General features: G+C 41.2%; 1 protein-coding gene across 4 annotated transcripts in view; it reads right to left on the bottom strand.

The window, feature by feature from the left end:
* sema3c (semaphorin 3C) overlaps positions 1-21,641 on the bottom strand; it is a 229,215-nt gene that overhangs the window by 34,697 nt on the left and 172,877 nt on the right. For all 4 annotated transcript variants that reach the window (XM_033039812.1, XM_033039813.1, XM_033039814.1 and 1 more), the window contains 7 exons: positions 10,735-10,895; positions 10,083-10,145; positions 8,652-8,771; positions 5,416-5,506; positions 5,211-5,330; positions 3,807-3,949; positions 729-843 (listed from right to left, as the gene is read on the bottom strand). In XM_033039812.1, the coding sequence (XP_032895703.1) occupies positions 729-843; positions 3,807-3,949; positions 5,211-5,330; positions 5,416-5,506; positions 8,652-8,771; positions 10,083-10,145; positions 10,735-10,895 (813 nt within the window). The remainder of the gene's footprint in view (positions 1-728; positions 844-3,806; positions 3,950-5,210; positions 5,331-5,415; positions 5,507-8,651; positions 8,772-10,082; positions 10,146-10,734; positions 10,896-21,641) is intronic.

Below are 21,641 nucleotides of genomic sequence, written 5' to 3'. Positions count from 1 at the left end.
TCCATAAAATACAAGGCTCCTATTATTAAATTTGCCAGCAGTGCTCTTGCAATTATTTAACAGGAATAAAAGTGTTTCTTTGATTCAGTCATTTTCATCATCGAAACTTAACAGATTCCCAAAATAGAGAAATATAAGTTGACAGGATTGTTCTGCAGAGGGTGATGATTGCAAGTCGAAATCCTGCATTCAAGGTTGTTTTAGGGAAATACCCATCAAAGTAGATCTGCAAAATGTGTGTTGAGCCCAGCTCTCAGTTACATCCTGTCTGATATCAGGTTGGGCTTGTTCTGAAATATGGAAACTGAAAAGGTCACCAGCTAGATTGGTGATGACATTTCTGACGTTAGCTTAGTACAGGTAACATTTTTCTTTGGTTTCTGAAATGTCCTCATTGGCAAGTTAGGCATTATTAGCTAGTAATTACTCACAGGATGAATGGGGGCAGGGGAAAATCGGAATAGATTCATCTGGGAGCTGGATAGCTTTTATATAAAAGATACAATGGAGGAATAAAGAAGATAAACCTTTGTTTTGTTTTATGTTGCTACAGCACAATAGACTGGAATCGCTTTTACAGTCTTCACTGACCTGCTCTGACATAAGATATGTCTAGGATCAGACAACTCAAGAAGTCAGCCAACTCCATTTCTCTCATATGAACTCAACGGAAATTTTTTTTTGTAATAAAACATGTCAGACGAAAGTTTATAATATTGTTCACTTACGCAGTTCATCAAAGTGAGTTTCTGTGCCATCATCATCTATCACAGAACATACCAAACGAGCCTTTAAGAATGTTGTCCATTTGTTAACAAGACTGCGCTGACCTCCTATATCATTCTAGACATTAAAGCAAATTTATCGTAAATATCCAGTGAAGGAAGAATTTAAACATCTGTTAAGGAAAAAATAGATTTAACGCTAGATCCAATAACTCATGACTATAACACAACTTCCAAACCACATAGAAACAGGATCCTGGCTGGTATAGAAATACTTCATACATCTGTCAGTAGGATGTCTTAAATAATACATGTTTAATTTAGTGCAAGCTGTTACGTGGAATAAATGTACCCTTTCAAATTTGCTTCAGCGTTTAGAATGTCCCATCAAGCACAGGCATGGACTGCTGCTTTGCAGATATCCCTTTGGCCTGTGGTAGAATAAAATGCACCAATAGTTATGGGGAGGGCGCGTTGAAATGCAATGGCAGAGTGGAAATCCAAGCTAGCGAGGATACAGAGAATAGGCTAGGAGTTATGAGTTGAGCATACAAGTGACTGGAGAATGGGGCCAGTGATCCATGCAGAGGGCGGGTCAGAGTTTGGTGTTGGAAGGAGGGTAGATTGGAATGACCGGCTATGGTTGGAGAAAGGTGGCTAGATGGTTTATTTGAGATGGTTAGTCGAAATAATTCTGACAACTGGTAATCAGTTGAAAAATAAAGAATAAATGATAGTTCTCATGTTGCCAGGCTGTGACGAATACGGCATTGCCGGGATTATTATTTGAGGCTATTGATGATAATTGGCTTGGTTGTGCAAAGGAAATGTCACATTTCTCAGCTGCAGTAGCTGTTGATACAAAGCTTGAGTTGAGGGAGGGGGGTGGAAAGGGCTTCAAGGGAATATGGACCAGCTGGGAGAGAGGGCAAGACTATGGGAGATGCAACATAATGTAGAGACATCCATTTAGGTGTACACAAAGGAAAATTGGTCTATTTTGTAAATGATGAGAAATGTTGATATTCATAGGGTTTACACATCACTGAAAGGCAATTTGTAAGTACAAGTGATAATGAAGGCAAATGGAATGCTATGAGAGGATTTGAATACAGGAGTAAAAATGGCTTATTGTATGTCCATGGGGCCTTGGGGAAACTGCACCCGATGTGTAGTTTTCGTCTCCTTACCCAAGAGAGCATGCACTTGCCATGGAAGGCATGTGGCAGCTCCATCACACTATTTGCAGACATATTGGGTGGTGTATGAAGAGTGATTGAGCATACTAGGCCCACACGCTCTGGAAATCAGAAGATTGAGAGGAATCCTCATTAAAGCATTCAATAGTTATACAGGATTCGGCCGGCTGGATGAAAGAAGGATGCTTCTGATTCCTAAAGGATCAAAAACAAGGGGTGATGGTCTCATAATAAGAAGTAAGTTACTTCTGAGTGGAGGAGAAATTTCTTCCTGCACAGGGCGATGTATCTGCCATACTCTAGCCCAGATCACTGGATATATTTTATACAAAGATCAATACATTTCTGGATATTATGGGGATCATGGGTTATCTGGACCGTGCACGTAAATGGCATTGAGTTGGAATGTCTTGATGAATAGCACAGCAGTCATTATATGCAAAATGAATTTCACTATGTGTAATGTTTAATTGCATATGTAGCAATAAATAAATATCTATTAAAAAATAGATCATCAAAACTTGAGCAGAACTTCAGGATAATAACTATCCCTCAGTCTTTACATTTTCCCAACAGTTCCTCACTGTCAACAAGTTCCTTCACCACAATTGCATGCCATGGAGTTTTTGAGCATTACACTATATTTAAGCTTGTATTTTTTGATTCTCTATGCTTCGGAGTGGCGGCACTGCCCTGGCAGCAGCGGCTCACCGGCAGTCCCGTTTGTTTGTGTTTTTTGTGTTGTTTATTTCGTTTTGGTTAGTCTAGTTTTTGGTTCTTAGTTTTGTGTTTTGGGGGGGGGGGGTTGAAACGGGGTTTGCAGTCTCTCCCTGCGGGGGAATACGACTTTTTTGTCGTATTCCCCTTCTCTGCCTCCGTCTGCGCTGAAGCCTAATGGAGCTGGCGACCTCGAGGCTCCGGAGGCAGAGCCCGTCAGGACTCGCCCTGAGCTCGCTCCCGTGAGGGCGGTACGGCTCAGGGCTGGAACAGTGCTCCCGTGAGAGGTTGTGACGCTCCCGTGAAGGCGGCCAGCCCGAGGGTGGAACGAGGCTCCCGTCGGAGCGGCCGAGCTCGGGGAGGTGCGGCGCTCGCAGCCCGAGGGAGGTTCGGCGCCAATGTCGGGGCGGCCCGGCCCGAGGGAGAAGCGACGCCCAAGTCGGGGCGGCCCGGCCAGAGGGAGAAGCGACGCCCAAATCGGGGCAGCCCGGCCAGAGGGAGAAGCGACGCCCAAGTAGGGGCGGCCCGGCCAGAGGGAGGTTCGGCGCCCATGTCGGGGGCGGACCAGCCCGAGGCTGAAGACGGTACGGTACTCACGTGAGGGTGGCTGGGACGGTGTTCTGGCGGTGGTGGCCTGAGTCCGGGGTTCGGCCGCGGGCCAGCGGCTGCGTCTGCAGGACTGGTGGGCGGCAGCTTCGACCACCCCGGGCCGCGGTGTTTGAGCCGCAGGACTGATTTGTAATATCGCTCGGGGGGTATCGCCTCAGCGCAGAGGAAGAAGAGGAGGAAAGAGACTGCAGACCTAAGACTTTTGCCTCCATCACAGTGAGGAGATGCTGGGTGGACTCACTGTGATGGATGTTAATATGTGTTTATTGTTGTTTTTATTGTATTGTATGTATGACTGCTGAAATTTCGTTCAGACTTCGGTCTGAATGACAATAAAGGCTATCTATCTATCTATCTATCTATCTAAGTGAGTAACTTTGTATTTTTTTTTAAACTCTGCAATGCCGAGCCATACTGGGGCTGTGTTGAGTTTCAACTTGCATTTATTTCAATTGAAAAATTAAATCTGGTTTAGAATTTCCATTTTCCAAAACACGAAATATCCCCCCCTAATAACATAATGAGATTTCAATCTACAACGAGGTGCATTACTTACAGGACAGATCCTGGCAATCCTGGAGTGAATTTGCTTGGTATTACCGTGAGCATCTGTCACCTTTTCCCGGAAGAAGAAGTACAGTTTTGCATCATTTGGGTCAGTGCCATCAGGAATGAGTTGCGCGCCCACAAATACAGGCTCTAACAACAGACAGAGACACAGTCAATAGCAGATTAACAGCTTGTAGCCAACGTAGAGCAGAATTCAAAATTCAGATTTGATTGATTGTTTAAAGCTTTGGGATTGCTGCATGAATTATATTAACAGGATGGGGGGGAAAGTAAATGTATTTCAGTGAACACTCGATGAGAAAATGATGAAGGAAGGAACAGAAGGAGACACTGATGGGGTGGAGATGAACAGCTGGGGAGGATACTTATCCATGGCAACAGCACCAGCCTAGGCTAGATGGGCTGAATGGCCTACTTCTGAAGGGCATATTATGTGTAATTCTGCACAAGAGGTCATGAAAATTATCTGAAAGGTTTAAATAACATTCTAACAGTTTGACAGTAGTGGGGCGTGCACCTACAATCTACTCTCTCAGACACGAGAGGTGCTAATAAATGAGCTAGGCTGAAATACTTTGTAAAGTACACCACAGTGATCCAAATAATGGTTCATTATAATCTATTCAATTGAAGTGACCAGTAATAAAGCATATGAAACAGTTCCGTGTGTCAGCATATCCAGGAACATCACACTAAGCTCAGTCATTCTCTGAAATATTCCTCCATATATAAACTTCAGCTTGGATTCTAAGCCAAAAATAACTGAATTGGACATTTAAACCAAGTAATATCTGTGCTCCCCAGATTAAGTTTTGTATTATGCACAACAGTAGAAACATTCCTGGGTGTAGATCGCTATTCAATGACAAAATGTGAAAATTCAAAGAGAACCTGACTTAGTTATAACAAACATTACAGGCATTATCTATGGGTTGGTGCCTATAGATGATTAAACACAACCTCTGTAACTGACATCTCCTACCTCATATGTCGCTTGGGCAGCTTATACCCCAGCGGTATAAATATTGACTTCTCTAACTTCATGTAACCCTTGCTTTCCCTCTCTCTCCATCCTTCCCCCTTCCCAGTTTTCCGACCAGTCGGACAATCCCCCTGATTACATTTTATCTCTGTGTGCTTTGTTGTCAGCTTCTCCTAGTTAACAATGATCTATTCTACATTTTCCTTGACCCTCGTCTCCTTTGATGTCGCGTTTTCACACCTTATCCTATCTTATCTCTGTCTCCCTCTCCCCTGACTCAATCTAAAGAAGGGTCTCGATGAAACGTCACCCATTCCTTCTATCGAAAGATGCTGCCTGTAATACTGAGTTGCTCCAGCTATCTTGTGTCTAGTTTGTATTGAATGGGCTCTAATTAAGGATACCTACCACTTAGCCACTTGGAGTTGTGCTGGTCTGTCCTTATGCTGTTTCTTTTTGTTAGACTGCGGAATATTGCCGCATCAGTACCCATGAAGTCGATGTACACTCCTGAAAATAACTCTTCATCTGAAGAAGAAAGTGACACAATTAGAAGTATAGTTGAATTGTATTATTTCAAAGATACGGTTGTAATTCTATTTTCTCTACTCACTGATCATTAAGGACACCGTGTCAACCTGAGGGTTAAATGAGCAGCGGCCCTTTCCTGACTCGTTTTTTGATTCAATCATAAATATTTGATCCTGAAAAATAAAATGAGACAGGGAGGTGATTCATTGTTATCAGTTAAAACGTGCAGCCTGCAGTTAGTTAGTATCAGATTCAGGTAGAAACCATGTACAGACTAAGAGGGGTTCTCAGGTCCCATCATTAGTATCTGCGGTAGCTCCTACAGGATCTTTCTCACCTTCTGAAGCCGAATTGAATGTCGGGTTCATCCAATTTACATTTAGATACAATAGATACATTTCTACCACGTCACAATATTAGCTCATAGATTTGAAGAGCCTCTACAGGGAATGCAGGGGAGGGTTTGTGATTTCAATGTATATTTAAAAGTTCACTACTTTGAAGTAGAGCTGGGTAAAGCCACTTGAAGCTGACTAAACCCATCTTCATTATCTATGGAGAAGATGAGGAAAAGTTCACGTGGTGAAAATCAACGTGGTAATATATCAAATATTAATGCTGTAATGAAGTACAATGCGCAGATACCATCAGGGATGAGAACAAAGGCAATAATACTCTTGATCGGCTTCTTTCTGGTGCCTCAACAGCTAGGTGCAATTTTTCTTCAAATTGTGCAAATCATTAACCAGAATTTATTTCTCCAGGTTGACAAAGCCAACAACGAGAGCTATCGAAATGTATTCTGCTTCTGGGCTGGAGGCATGAAGGCTCTTGGTAACGTTAATTGCTGAATCGACTGTTACTGCATACAATACGTATCTGTTGTAATTTGACCCCAAGGTGCCTGACACTCCATCTCTTTACCATTATCTCTTCAGCAGTTTTAGTTTTTAAGTGTGCCATTTGTCTAAGTAGCCAGCCTTAAATAAATAAAAATGGCATATTTATCTTTTGCACCAAATGTTTTATGTTTCCATGTCATATTAAATAATCTAAGGCTGGTTAGACATTGCATAACTCATGTCTCAGATGGAACAACCATTTGAAAGGATAAGACACAAATACATGATAAAAAAATAAGAACAGTGCTTCCATAGAATCCTTGGCATGTACTGTTGAACGATTGTCCTTCTTGTGATATCAGTAATACTATTGTTGGAATGGGCTAGAGATTGGTTTCAAGTGGTAAAAATGATAAAGCTCATTATGTTGAAGTATCATCACAATGAAGAAAAGAGGATAATTTAAATTAACAGAATAAATTAATTTTGTATTAATACCACTGGTATTTCCTAGAATAATGGCTCTAAATTTTACTGGTACATTAGGAATCTTTTAACAATTTCTGTAATATATCCGATGAGTTAATATTTTAAGTAATTCGGTGAAAGATCAGGGCAAACATGTTTTCTACTGCATGAAAGGTAGGGACGACATTTACAGAAGGCAAGAGTGATCGAAGATTTGATGATAGAAAATAAGGAAGCCTATGGCAGCTATTGTGGGTTAAAGCAGGACAGGCCATTGAAAACAATAGGTGAGTACTTTAAGAAGAAACCAAAGGGATAAAGATAAATATCACTAGCAGAAAGATGAAGGAGAATTCCAAGGCATTTTGTAAACACATCAGGAACAAGAGGGCAATTAGAAAAAGAATATGCCCCCTTAGCAATCTGTGTGCTGAGCTGGGGATATGGGTGGTCTTAAATGAATATTTCCTATCTGTATTCACTAAGAGAAAAGAAACAGTAGATGGGAATTTCAGGGAGAGGGGGCAGTGGTATAGCAGTAAGAAAGGAGAAATGTTAGATGTCAAGGAGAACATAAAAAGTAGATAAATCCCAAGGGTCTGCTTACATGTATCCAAGACTAATATGGGAGATAAGGGAGGGTGGGACATTGCAAGAGATTTTTGCACCTTCACGAGTCACAGGTGAATGATAGATGACTGGGGAATAGCACATGTGTTTCCTTTATTCACGAAGGGCGGAAGGGATAAGCTGGTTAATCACAGGGCAGTGAGTCTTACACCAGCAGCCGGGAGAATATTGGAAAAAGGCTGTAGATCCCTGAGGGTGACAACACATGTAGACAGGCTGGTGAAGAAGGCATATGGAATACTTCAGATTGATCAGCAATGATCAAATGATTGAGGACATTCAAAGGGCCAAATGGTCTAATTCTGCTCCTGTGTCTTATGACCTCATGCTTCTGGTGTGGCGTAGATAAACTAAAAATAAGCTCAATAAAATAGACTAAAACTGAAATGAACTAAAACTGAACTGAGAATGTAACAGCAGGGACATAATGTTAGAACTTTATAAAATGTACCTGCAGGCTACAGTTGGTGCATTGTGTGCAGTTCGAGTCACCGCACTATAGGCAGGATGGGATTGTGCTAGAGGGGATGTTGCCTGGATTGGAGTGTTTCAGATGTAAGGATTGGAAAGGCTGAGCCTGTTTTCTCTGGAGTGGAAGAGACTGAGGAGTGACCTGATAGAGGTTTACAAAATTATTGGGGGGATAGATAGCATAGATAAACAGAATCTTTTTTCCACGGTGGGAGTATTTATAACAAGAGAGCATGGATATAAGTTGAGAGGTAGGAGGTTTAGAGGGGATCTAAGGAAAGATCTCCACTCCCCCCCCTCACCCCCCCTCCCCCCCCCACACACAGAATGGTAGGGATCTGGAACACATTGAATGAAGAGGTGTTGGAGGCAGGAATACATACAAAGCATCTGGAACAGTATTTGAATGACTAAGACACAGATGGCCATAGATCAAAGATAGACAAAAAGGAATTATATTGATAAGTACATTGGTTAGCATGGACCTGCTGGGTTGAAGGGCCTGCTCATGTGCTTTACAACTCTGCCTCTGTGTCTTTAGATACTATCTACAAAAAACAGATGAGCCAAATTCCTATTTCAATGTTTTTTGTCAAACTATAATTTTCCCCTATAACCCTCAAATTCTTGAATATATTGCATAACATGTTGGCAAATAGCTTCTCCTTACATTAAACAGTAACTGTACAATTCAATAATTGACCGTTTGAAGTGTTTAGATATTTTTGGAAGACGAGACAAAGTATAAGTGAAAGACTTCCAGAGCTATTGGAAAAATTCGGAAAATTGATTCTATAACAGTAACTACAAGGGTTTGGATGCAGCATTTCTTTAGTCTGTTTTGGATTCAATACAACTGTCTGCACACGTTATATAATGTCTACTTTATCAATGGTATGACACGAACCTCAGATTTGCGACCCCTGTTGATGTATGTGCAGACAGGGCTAAATGCACCACTGCCGCAAACAAAGAGATGCGTCCGGTTGTACACTTGTATAACGCGTACAAAATTACCACAACCATTCTGTAAAAATGTGAGAAAGTAAATAATCGTTATTCATGAACAAGCAATCACCACTTTACATTTGAATCAAAGGAAAATACATTTTCACCAACAGGTAGTCACAAACTAAATGATTCTGTATGGCAGATATGAGAATTTTTAAACACGGTGAGTGATCTCTGGAGATTGTTATTAGTCTTTGTTCAATTGGGAGATTTATTTCCATTGACCTCATACTTACTATGCTGCCAATCAACCACAATATAGTTGCTTTCATTTCAGATGACCTACACATTATTCACTTCGCCAAGTCATTTCTGTTAAAAATATTTTAAGGGTGCTTTGTTTCAGAGTTTGCAAAGAGAATAATCTGGGGAAGAGATAAGCCCGGAACTCAATATTATAATACATTAAAATAAATAATAGAGATATTAGTTCATTTTAAAGACATGAGGTATAATGAAATCCAAGGGATAAGAATGCAGATGTTTGCATGGAGAATGGAAATGTGATGAAAGGTTGGAGAGGGGACTTTACAGATCAAGCTAACCCCGGTAATTACAGGCCAGTCAGCTTAACATCTGTTGCAATGATATACAAGAGACGAGAATTTGCAGCATCAGGTTCATAAGAAGCAAAAACAGGTTCCCCAGTGGGTAATTTGTGCTTTATGACCAGAACTGTGGAAAGTTGAAGTTAATGTGTAGTAGTGAATCTCCATCAAATCTCTTCAAGATCACCGTTGTGATATGTACGGCATTCCATAATAGACAATGTAGGTTAACACAATTTTAAGGGCACAGAATATATTTATTAGGGTGTTGCTTGTATGAAGCAATACAAAAAAACTCAGAAAAACATGGATCAATTTTCACGAGAACAAGGTGGTGTACACGTAATCTGACCAAACTGTTACAAACTAAGAACAGATATCACATGTGAACTGAAATTGATTGCCTCTCAAGGTTGAGGAACATAGAACAAGGGACATATTATGTGCACACAATTAATTAAAAGAGATTTAAGGAAAGGAGCAGGAGAAATATATTTACACAGAGGTTTGAGAGACTGTGGAATTCAGGACTAGATTTAGTGAGTGAAGTAGAGACCCTGCTGACATTTAAGCATATGACAGGTCATTGAAGGAAAGTGGAATAATAAAATATTGGAATAGGCACATGGGTTTTGAGTTACTGCTCATGTGGAGGACAAATATTGACATGGACTGGTTGAGCTAAATGGGCCAATTCCATGTTGTAATTCTAAGTAACTCCATGTCTGTCAAAAAAAATATTCATCACTACATGGAGAATCTAAACATTTGCTACTTACATTTGGATCCTTGCCAGCCATTTTGCATTCATCCACTTTATTGCTTGATGCTGGCCAGTGAACCTGAAGAAAGATATTGCAAAATTTCAACGCACTGTTAAAACAATTCAGGGACACAGTAAATAAGCATTGCAGTCAACATGGATCTACTCCACATTCTGCTTATTGTAGGCTGCTTGTGTCTTATGGCAATGGAAAGATTGTTAGAGGAACAGGCCAGAAGCAAGCTGGAGAGCGTCTTTCTGTTCACACAATCGAAAATAGAACGATAACTTCGCAGCTGTTAGAATTGATCCTCTTTGGGCACTTTATGTTAATCAAACTTTTATTGTCAGTTTGTATGGAAGATAATTCAGTTTTTAATACATCGTGTATGTGCTGACATGAATATAGCTTGGAATCTCTTCACAAACTACTTCTGAATGTTTTTGGTTTGGCTGCACCAATGGGAAAATTAAACCAATGGGAAAACAAGAGAGAAAGCTTGCTGTAACAACACTAAAGACCAGTGTGACTGGACACATCTCGGAGTGGTCCAGACAATATTTGGTGCTACAACATTTTAGCAAAGAGCAGATATAAACCTTGTTATAATAGTGTGAAGCAAAAATCATTTCCATCATCAAGAAAATCTTCAGGAGATAAAACTTACAGCAAGGGGACTCTGGCTAATGTTGTTTACATTGAGAGACAGGATGTAATCTTTGCAGCCTAAATACAGGCGGTCTTGATCTTCATCCATGAGTAGGATGCGATAATCCAAAGGATTCGAGGACAGACTGTAAAGCTGAGATGTATGAGTGGCCTTTAGCTCTGTGAAGGGAAGACAGTTATGTGGTTATTAGTTGCGACAATTGCTGTATTGGATTCTTTGTTATGAAATAAAATATGAATTAGGATGAATTAGCAAACTTCAAGAACCAGTTACATGGCATGGGTATAGCTAAGGCCCACCTCTTCATCATCAGGGATGTTGCAACATTTTTCACCTCCTCGTCCAACTTAAAGCTCTGGCTCAGGTGAAATTTCCTGAAGGGCAAGGCTAGCAAGACTGATGCTTTTTGTTTGTGTTTATTTGTTTGTTTGGTCAATTGTTCCGGTGAAGGCGCTGTGCACACGGCAGCCAGACAACAGTCGCTTGCCTTTTTCTTTTTGTTTTCACTTTTAATTTCAAGTTTTTGTGTACCTTGTGTGTTATGACTATCGGCAGACCAATTTCCTTCTGGGGACGAATGAAGTTTTATCGTATCGTATCGTACATATTTTGGCGGTCATAAGAACGACAACTGAAGTTTCAAACAAATCTTTATTCGAAAGTTTGGTTTTCAGTACACAGGTTCTCTAGACACGTCTGGCCACATCGGTGGTCAGGGCTGAACTAGCGCGCAAAAGCAAAACCACGCGAAAACAAGCAGCCCCTCCCGAGTCACGTGACCGCGGCTTCCTAACGCTGGGCTTGATACCTGCGTGCGCCAGCAGGAACCGCTACAATATCGTAAATTATATTATTTCCAGCCCTACAATGTTCCATTCAATAAATCTCTCCGCTTCTACCTCTTTTTTCTCCTTTAAAATGATCCTTTGGATCCTCCTCTGGGAGAAAGTTGACCTGAAATGTCCTTGGCATCAAATCAGTGGAAGTTTTTTTTGGCGATTCGGTAGATTTTACTAGATTTTATTGAGTTTTTGTAATCTATTCCAAGATTAAATAATAAACCATGTACAATTCATGACTTTTTGATTACTTCCACAAATTATCTTCCATGGGAGTAACCTTTAAGTACTCACAAATTGGGTGACTTTGTGCTGACATGAACGGTGAATTTGTAAACAGAGTGATCAGGGCTGTTCTGACAGACGCACATTCTATTGAAGTTTTTCCTTAAAAGTTTCTTCTTGGTTCAATACGTCGAGGGTGATCTCAGAACAATGGTTACTAAAGAGTTGATGCAAAGTAAAATATTCTACATTGATGCTGCAAGTATATTGTGACCTGATCTCCATCTGCCCGCTCATATCTGCAGAAGATCTAGGTGAAGACATTCTGGTTCTATCTGACCTACCATTCCCTCTCATTGAAAGGGTCTTAACATTTCTCCAAGTTTATGGCTCTTCCTGAATGTATTGGCACATGAAAACATTCAAGCAAATCAAATTGAAAAATGATCTTGTTTTTTAAATGGAACTCTAGGGAGAAAAGGGCAAGGAGAAACATCTAATTAATATATGTTGGAGGCCATGCAAAAGTCCAGCTGCAATGTGTTAACCTTCTCGTGAAACTAGTTGGACACAATTACAATTGAGCCAATTCCCTTTCACAAACCTAACAGGCTACATAAATTTCCAATGAGAAGTAACAGTGGAAGCTGATCAGAATGATCATACCGCCATCCCCAATAGACCATGAACAGGTTTTTAAACACAGCACCGGTCAATTGAGAAAATGAACAGTTATTGTGGATCCTTGTCTGAAATGGATCCGACCTACTTTCCACTTTCTGAAATGTCTGATGCATCCAACCTGAAACTGAAGCTGTGGAATTAAAGATTTGACTCTGTTATACACAGTCAAAATAAAACAAATGTGCATTAAGAAAATATAGCAAGAAAGTTTGGGTTGAAAGTTAGGATTTCTTGTTGTTTCTTTGGCTTTCACATCTATAAATATGTTGAGGAATCTCAGTTTTAATGCTGTTGGTCACAACATGGAGCTAACAGTCAATAGTCAATCAATGGACAATAGTGCTTTATTTGTCACTTATGCAACTGCACAGTGAAATTCATGTTGCACATATTATACATGCGGACCCCCTGATATGTTCACATAAATGTAAAAAGAGTCCAAAATGGCGGCGCCTCGCGGCAGCAGCCCCTGCAGTCCGTCTGTCTTTTTAAAATGTTTGTCCCGTTGAATGTGTGGTTTGTTGTGGTTTTTATATTGTTTTTAGCTGTGTATATGTGGGGGGCAGGGGAGGGAGGGGGACTTTTAAATCTCTTCCCTTGTACGGGGGACCCGACCCATTTCCCTGTCGGGTCTCCGTTGTCATTGGGGCCTAGCACCGTGGAGCGGCCTCCAACTGGTACGACCTGGGGGCTCCAGTCGCGGAGCCCGCAGACTTATCGTCGTGGGGCTGGCCGCCTTCGGAGCGTGGAGAGCTGTGGTGGCGCGCGGCTGCGACCCGACTTCGGAGCTCGGAGGCTCCAGCTGCAGGCCCGGTGGACGGTGACATTAGGAGCTTGTAGGTGCCTGGTGGGAGAACGTGTTTCGGAGCTCCTGCAACGGCAGCTTCTCCCACCCAAGTTGCGGGGATGAAAATGACCCGGAGCGGGGCCTTACATCGCCCGGCACGGCCTTAACCGCTGCGGGTCTTGCCATCGCCCACCGAGGGCTTTAACATTGGGAGAAGAATGGAACACAGGGGAGAGACAAGACTTTGCCTTCCATCACAGTGAGGAGGAGATTCACTGTGATGGATGTTTGTGTAAATTGTGTTGGTTGTGTGCCTTGGTTCTTTCTTGTTGTATGACTGTAGAAACCAATTATCAGTTAAACTTCATTTGAGGTTCAAATGACAATAAATACATTGTATAATTGTATAACATGCGGGGGCCCTGATGTGTTCACATGCGGGCCCCCTGATATGTTCAGCACAAAGGGTTCACTGTCGCAGTTCCTAGTCAGACGGTTGGATTTGGTGAATGACTGAGCAAGGGGAAACACCCTCAGGCAGAGAGAACACACCATTTGCTGTTCAATCTCCAGCTGCAGGCTACTGGACCAGCGAATAAAAAATAGTTCTTGTGCTTCAGGGTCATCTTTGTCCAGATGAAGGAAAACACTTGTGAGGGGGTATTGGATAAAAATGAGAGGCAATAAATTGCAAGATTGAGCAATACCATGATAATAAAGTGTATGAAACATTTCACTCCTGATTATCATTTGGGGTGAGAATCAGGCAGATGAAGGGCAAAATGATCAATAACCCCCCTCCACCATCGCCCCACCACAATAAAGTCAGGAGGGAAACCATGGATTTTAATGTCTGGCTCCATATTTTTAGGCTGCGTAGGTTTGAATACGTAGGTGGAAGATGAGAGTGGGTGGGGAAGGGGTGGATGTGGATGGAACATGGGGGTGGGAGCAGGAGGTTGTCACTGGGAGGTGAAGGAGCAACACCGCTACTGGTTTAAGTTTCAGGACGTCCTGGGAAGGCTAAATACAGGACACAGGAGGAAATGCGTATTCTATTTTACATAATCATAGTGGGACATTTACATTCACTTTGTACATTTTGATCTACAGGCAATGCACAAAGATTGCAGAAGAAGCATGCGCTGTAACGTGCTTAGTAGCTGCATAGTGTGATTTTGCTCCATTTTATTTTGAAACAGAAACAAATCCACAAAGCTTGATTGTTCTCAGAAGTCTTCAACATTTCCCACCATCGTATCAGTGTAATTTTACAAGGGAAATTCATCCTCTTGAAGTGTTAGTATGGAAACCTTCTGATGGTTGGGTCAATTGCATGTCTCATCTGATTTGGGTACAAATAAAAAGCTTGACCTGGGCCAGCGTCCAACCTGAAATGTTAGATACTTTTTGAGGATGAGTTCTGGGATCTTTGGGCTTGCTTTCCACAAAGCAATTATTTTGGTTATTTATAGTGTAAGCCAGCACTGAGTTTCCAACCGATTTGTTTTCAGCAGTAAGTCAGGAGCCAGTCTTCTTCCGATGAAGAGGAAATGGCTGTATGGAGATGTTGTGCCAAGTTCTCATTGCAGTGATTGTTAATACACTGAGCTGATGGCTTGGTAATGGTGACAGGTGGTTGCAGGTCTAGGAATGACCGGTCAACGGATTGAAGTGGATCATCTACGTTATATAAAGCCAATAGCCTGCGATTAGATTAAGCTGCAGGCTTAAATGGAAATAATACCTAGTAGAGATACAGTTACTCATATAATCTAAATAAGCTGTTCTCAAAAGACAGTGAATTTTTCACCCCTTATTAAATTTATTTTTCTGATCTACAAAAAATATATTGACACAATTAAAGAATTAGGTAATGTGGTAATATTTCAACACTGAAATGTTGGTAAGATTCAATTTATTTATTCGATACTTGTACTGTTGTCAGGATGGTTCTGTAAATCAGATCTGAAGATAGTACTGGGCTGACTTATTCTCCTTTGTCCTTAAGTGTAGGAAGGAACTGCAGATGCTTCTTTTTAAACCGAAGATAGATATAAAAAGCTGGAGTAACTCAGCGGGTCCGACAACATCTCTGGAGAAAAGGAATAGAATGTAGCGGGGACTTTTTGGGTCGGGTCTGAAGAAGGATCTCGACCCGAAACGTCACCTATTCCTTTTCGCCAGTTACTCCAGCCTTTTGTGTCTATCTCCTTTGTCCTTATTTAGGTCTTCATTTAAGGGTCCGAATTACATCGGTGACTAACTGCCAGACAAGGCAGCTAGCTGTGAGGAAATGCAGTTGGTGTCTTTCTCATTTAGCACTGGTAAAGTTGATTATGCGACCATGAATATTTGCAGTTTAAAGGAAATGGTGTGTAAATTGGACGCCTTGTTTCCTACAGTATATTCCAAAATTGATTATGCTTCAAAATAAATTAATCGCAGTGGATGACAAGATGTTGAGAGGCTCTAGATGCATGCATTTCCTTTTCTTTGGTTCAGACCGTCTGAATGTCCTTCAGTCGCACCATTCTATCTGTTCATCTCACAGATGTTAAACACATTCTCATGCCACTATCTCCAGTGTGTTGTATGCCTATGCAGTTATTCTTACAGGAAATCATCTGTATACTGAGATAGCCATCGCAAGCTGCTAGTTAGCACGTTGACCAAAACCATGATATCAAACTGTGGTGTATTACACATCAGTAAATGGTGTTGGATACAATTGCGAAATGACACATACAATAAAAAAAATAACAAATTAGAAAATAATAGGTTAAAGGGTGGAGTTGCTGAATTTTTGCTCCATGATGTGCTGGAGATGTCAGAGGAAACGCTACATTTTTTATGAATTGTGTTGAAAGACGATTCCAGCGCTGTTATATGCTGAACAGCTGCCTTAACCACATCAGCCAAGAGTTTGTGATTTCTCCAGTCTTGGCCAAACGGAGAACAGATCGGGATCACACAACCAGCTTTCAGGCTTGAATGTTTTAATGAAAAACATACACAGTTAGCGATTCCTCTGAAACATTTATTATTTTTCAAAGAGAAACACCTAATTTCACATTTTGAAAATGTGCCAGCTGCAATGAATCATTGCCACCTCATCAGAATGTGCATGCATGAGGCTGTCCTTGAAAAGGTGGAAGATCGACACAAAATGCTGGAGTAACTCAGCTGGACAGGCAGCATCACTGGAGAGAAGGAATAGGTGACGTTTCAGATCCAGACCCTTCTTCAATCTGAACCCGAAACGTCAACCATTCCTTCTCTCCAGAGATGTTGCCTGCCCTGCTGCGTTACTCCAGCATTATGTATCTATCTTCCGTTTAAACCAGCATCTGCAGATCCTTCTTACATACTTGAAAAGGTAGGGTTGACTAGTTGAAAATTCACAATGTCATATTTACCTCAATACAGGAGGCCATTCTGACCATCAAGTCTTTACTAGTTCATGGGAGAGCAATCCAATTATTCCATTCCCTCCTCCTTCCTTCCCAATGCCCTCTCAACCTATTCTCTCGCACTCACATCCATCAATTCCCTAAGGGGCTGTCCCACAGCGGCGACCTAATTGGCGAGTTTAGAAGAGTTTAGGAGAGTTTGAAAAAGTGTCATGTTGAAGACCTCCTTTGACTATGTAGAAGACCTCCTTCAACCTCCTTCGACTATGTTGACTAGCTTCAGCAAAATAGTGGAGAGTGAAGACCACCTCCTTCGATCTCCTTCGACCTCCCTTCGACTATGTTGAAGACTATCCATGACCAGCTTTGACGACCTTCGTTTACTTACGACTAACATGCCGACCTACTACGACCTACTACGACTAAACCTATGAGTAAAATATATCGATTTTTTCCATGGCATCCTTTTTTTACTCACGGGCATTTTTCAGCATGTTGAAAAAAACGCCGCGACCTAGCTGAGGCCTCGAGTACACGGGGACTACTCTCGAGCATGAAGGAGAGTTACAAAGACCTCCTAGGACCTCTTGTCGACCATGCTGCCAGTATGAGTCGAGGGCAAACTCTTCGAAACTCGCCAATTAGGTCGCCGCAGTGGGACAGGCTCTCTATGCTTTTTCCTCCATTAACTGACATTTGGTGATATGCAGCTGCCAATTAACCCATAGAATGTCTTTGGGATGCGAGGGGAAACTGGAGCCCCTGGAGGAAACTGAACCTCTATCGGTGGAGACAAATCAAGTGCCATTTTGCTTATTCCCACTGACGGTCCAGTGGTGGTTCGGCAGCGCTTGCAGTGCCGGGGACCCGGACTCGATCCTGGCTGCGGACGAGATGGTGGTCTGTACACACGCAGCAGCGCAGCTGCCGAGAATGTCTCTCCGTCGGTCCAGTCTCTCCCCGTCTCCCACTCACAATCTGTCCCCTCTCTCTCTCGCTGTTACACCCCACTCTCCCACTACCTGGCACCCGTTCCTCAGATTAAACATATTTTTACACATAAATTATGAATAAAGATAAGAATATAAACACAGTTTTATACAACCAGTACTTTGTTTGCTTTTTCTTTATCGCGAATGACCTTTGACAAATCCCATGATTCCTTGCGATTTTTGGAATGCTGAACTCGCTTATTACATCACTGCCTCTTAATGCTCCAACTCACCCATCTATATAATTTTTTTCATCCATCATATGCAACTCTTTATCTTTCCATTTTGGTTTTCTGATGGATTTGCTACGCAGACCAGATGCCGACTATCTGAGTTTACAGAATTTGTATATATATTTATTGCTCATTATTCTATGTTCGCTCTTCAAACGTGAGATGCTAACTGCATTTTGTTGTCTCTGTACTGTACACTGCACAATGACAATAAGATTGAATCTGAATCTGAATCTGATCTGATTTCCATTGTACAATTGCTAATGCATTCCAGGATTATTCCATTAAGGAAATTTGATTGTGTGTGCCATATCTATGCTGACATAATTACTTAATCTGATGTGTGGAAGAGGAGAAAAATCTACAAATCTTCAATGGTCTCCCATCTGAAAACAAACATTGAACCTGAATTCAGTAGCAATAACTCAGTGGGTCAGACAGCATCACTGTAGAAAAGGAATAGGTGATGTTTCGGGTCGAGACTCTTCTTCAGACTCTGAAGAAGGGGTCTCGACCCGAAACATCACATATTCCTTTTCTCCAGAGATGCTGTCTGACCCGTTGATTTACTCCAGCTTTTTGTAGCAACGTTACAACATTTTGAGATTTTAAAAATCGTCTGCAATTTATCCCATCAGATAAAGCATAAAAGGAAGTTTAATTTGACACCTAATTCACTTTCATATCTTCAGTATTAAAAAAGTTATGGCCATTTTCATACTCAGAAATTAGCATCTTGTTCCCTATTGCTTTTCCATTGACTTAACACAAAAGCTGTGATCAAGGACAGTCAAATGCCCATAACTATCTTAAAAATTAAGAGAACTGAAAGATATTTTCAGTTATTATAGATTGAAGCATTCTGAAACAAGTATTAAACAATCTTACTTGGATGACCTGAAATTAAAGCATATAATGAGTTAGTTACCCAATTGTAGCTAATTCCAAAATTCAATACTAGATCTAAACATCTATCCATTTCTTAAGAAAAGATTTACATTTTTAAATAGCCTAAATGTCCAAATAACATTCACACAAGAATTCACAATATAACATGATTTTAAAATCTCATTGTCATGAATTTATAGGCCAAATGGATGGAATTTAGTTTTTAATTGCTGTAAATTAATGGGCATTTAAATCATCTTGCAAGTGGGATTTTGTTGAACGCGATGGTTTGGAACGTTGTGTTTGCGGTGAATTTGAACCCCATGTCGGCAGGAAAAATACTGCTGGTTCGGATGGGCTCCAAGTCACCTTCTCGCAACTTAAAATTTTGATTAAAGGCATCTTAAGAAGTACTTTTTTATGTAAAAATAAACAGCCTACCTTGCCTTGTCCCCTACGTGAGATACGTCCCGTTGTCGGTGTTCACGGCTTTAGAAGATGATTTTTAATTTACTCTAACAATTAAATTATCCAGCGCTAATTTTAATAAACTTAATAAAACGGCAGTCGAAGCGATTTTTCTTTAGCAACTAAACAGCCTGACAGAGATCGATTTGAATAGGCTGCAGAAAAATAGCATTTTAAACCCAACCCCCTCTCAAAAGTGCCAAAGTCGCGCACACGGGCAGCGGCAGAACTGCAGCGCCGCTGAAGGTAAGTTTTGTAACATATCTACTTTTTGTGTCTATCTTCTGTTTAATCCAGCATCTGCAGTTCCTTCCTGCCCATGAATACAGTTGTATATTGTTCAATGTGAGGTACACCTCTCAACTTAATTGGAAGAGCATGAATTGACAAGTGAAAATTGATATAAAATTGACATCAAATATAATATTCTGAAATAGTGTTAATATGAGGGAGTTCTTTGCATTTTCTGATCTTCTGCACATTGGCTGCTGAGCCTTGGTTTGCTGCAGGCACCAGATCAGACGCTCAACCATAGAGTTATGAACATATTGACCAAATGGCATTCCTTCTCTCCAGAGATGCTGCCTGTCCCGCTGTTATTCCAGCTATTTGTGTCTATCATTGACCAAACGGCATCTGGGGCCGTCATGATCCCCACACCCACAGGAAGACTGCCTACCATTTCCGAAGGTGTCAACAGTATCAGTAGGCTATGTGGCTACGGGTGTTTGGCAGAAGATGAGTTGAATTCGTAGGCTGTACAATGAGCCAATACATTCAGCAAAGTGTTCCCAGCCAATTTTGATAGTTGAATGCATATGTTTAACGGAACAAGGAAACTCGGAATAACAGCACATAATTCTCTTTCAATGACAGGGTGGGAGTTCCCTGGTCCTGTAATCTAAAACTAACACTGCAATGACTGTTTTGTTGGAAGCTTAGATACTATTCCTTTCAGACAACTTATCTCCTTTCCCTTTCTTGGACTGACTGTGTGATTTATCACTTGCAGCTGAGAAGCCTGATGGGTGATTTGCCACTTTGAAACCAGCCACCTTGAGAAGTAGCACAGCAATTGGGTTTGGGCCCCATCTCCAACTCTTTGTCTGCAACCTCCTAGCTTTAGTTTTTGGTGCAGCAGCTTACTTTTTTCTGCCCTTCCTTTACGGTTCTCACCAGCTGCTAAAGCAAATATTCCAGGCTCACCAACATCTCTGCGCTGCTTCATCCATCCACTTTAGCGAATTGCAAGGCACTTTTATGCCTTCAGTTTCTGGGTGGATGGTAGATAAGTAAAGGACCTGTGACCAACAAGACCTGTGCCATCTATTCTGTTTCAAGCATCATGCTATGTGTTCCCAATGGCTTCACTGGAGTGTCATCGTGATGCACTGGCTCTAACAGCACTTCCCCAACTCTGCAGAAATGGAACAGCACTGCCAGTTCATATCTCTGACCCCTGGCACGGCAGGCGAGATTAGTGAGTGCGCGAAATACAAATAAAAAGAGTAATTAAAAAAAAAAATACAGTGGGCGAATTTCTACACAGTGGAGCAACCTTGCAACATCACTGAAGTTTCATGCTGGAAATTAGCTAGACCTTCCACTCTCTTGCTTGTCAGTTGCTGGGATCAGAGCTCCCCTGAAACTAAATTAGTTACAATGACAAAGATGGAATGATTGTAGTCCAGGGATACTACAGCCTAAATAAAGATCAGCACTGCTATCTGAAATTTGAAATCCAGTGCCACTGCTTTTCCATCTGTACAGAAAGCGATAAAAGTTCCATACAAAGAAACGGCAACTTAGACTAATGAAGCCCATGGTCAGTAGTGATTTGCTCTATCATGTAACTTAGTAAGAGTCGCCAAAGACATTCTCACAATGATACTTTTCAAAATACTTCATACATACAACATACCAGAAAAAGGTTAAATATTCCCATGCTTATGGAAATGGTGGGAACTTACTTACAACAGTGTGATAGATATTTTTAAATTATAAATTGAAGAGACTATCAGAGACATTTTACAAGCCAACAAGCCACTCAGTTTATAGATGCAGCAAAATTTCAATCAAAACAACTTTAAAATAACATAAACAGCAAATCTATTAAATTGCCCATCTGCATGCTATGCCCAAACACCTAATGTATACATTCCCACGCAAGCCGTAAAACCGGATGCAAATAAAAGGCCTGATCAGAGATCAAGAGAGTGTGTGGTGGATCCTTACTGTTGGTGATATGGGTTTGCTGTCCCAGTTCCGAAAAGGAATCAGAGGGTGGGAAGATTATGTGTCCACATCACTGACACTATCTGGGTAAGACAGAAACTAGATTGGCTGAAGGCCATTTTAGCTGCCCAAATTGTCTC

Source organism: Amblyraja radiata, chromosome 21 (genome assembly GCF_010909765.2).
Source record: "Amblyraja radiata isolate CabotCenter1 chromosome 21, sAmbRad1.1.pri, whole genome shotgun sequence".
In the NCBI taxonomy this organism is placed as follows: domain Eukaryota; kingdom Metazoa; phylum Chordata; class Chondrichthyes; order Rajiformes; family Rajidae; genus Amblyraja; species Amblyraja radiata.
Note: the sequence above shows the minus strand (reverse complement) of the source record. Positions and strands in the feature narration are given on the sequence as shown.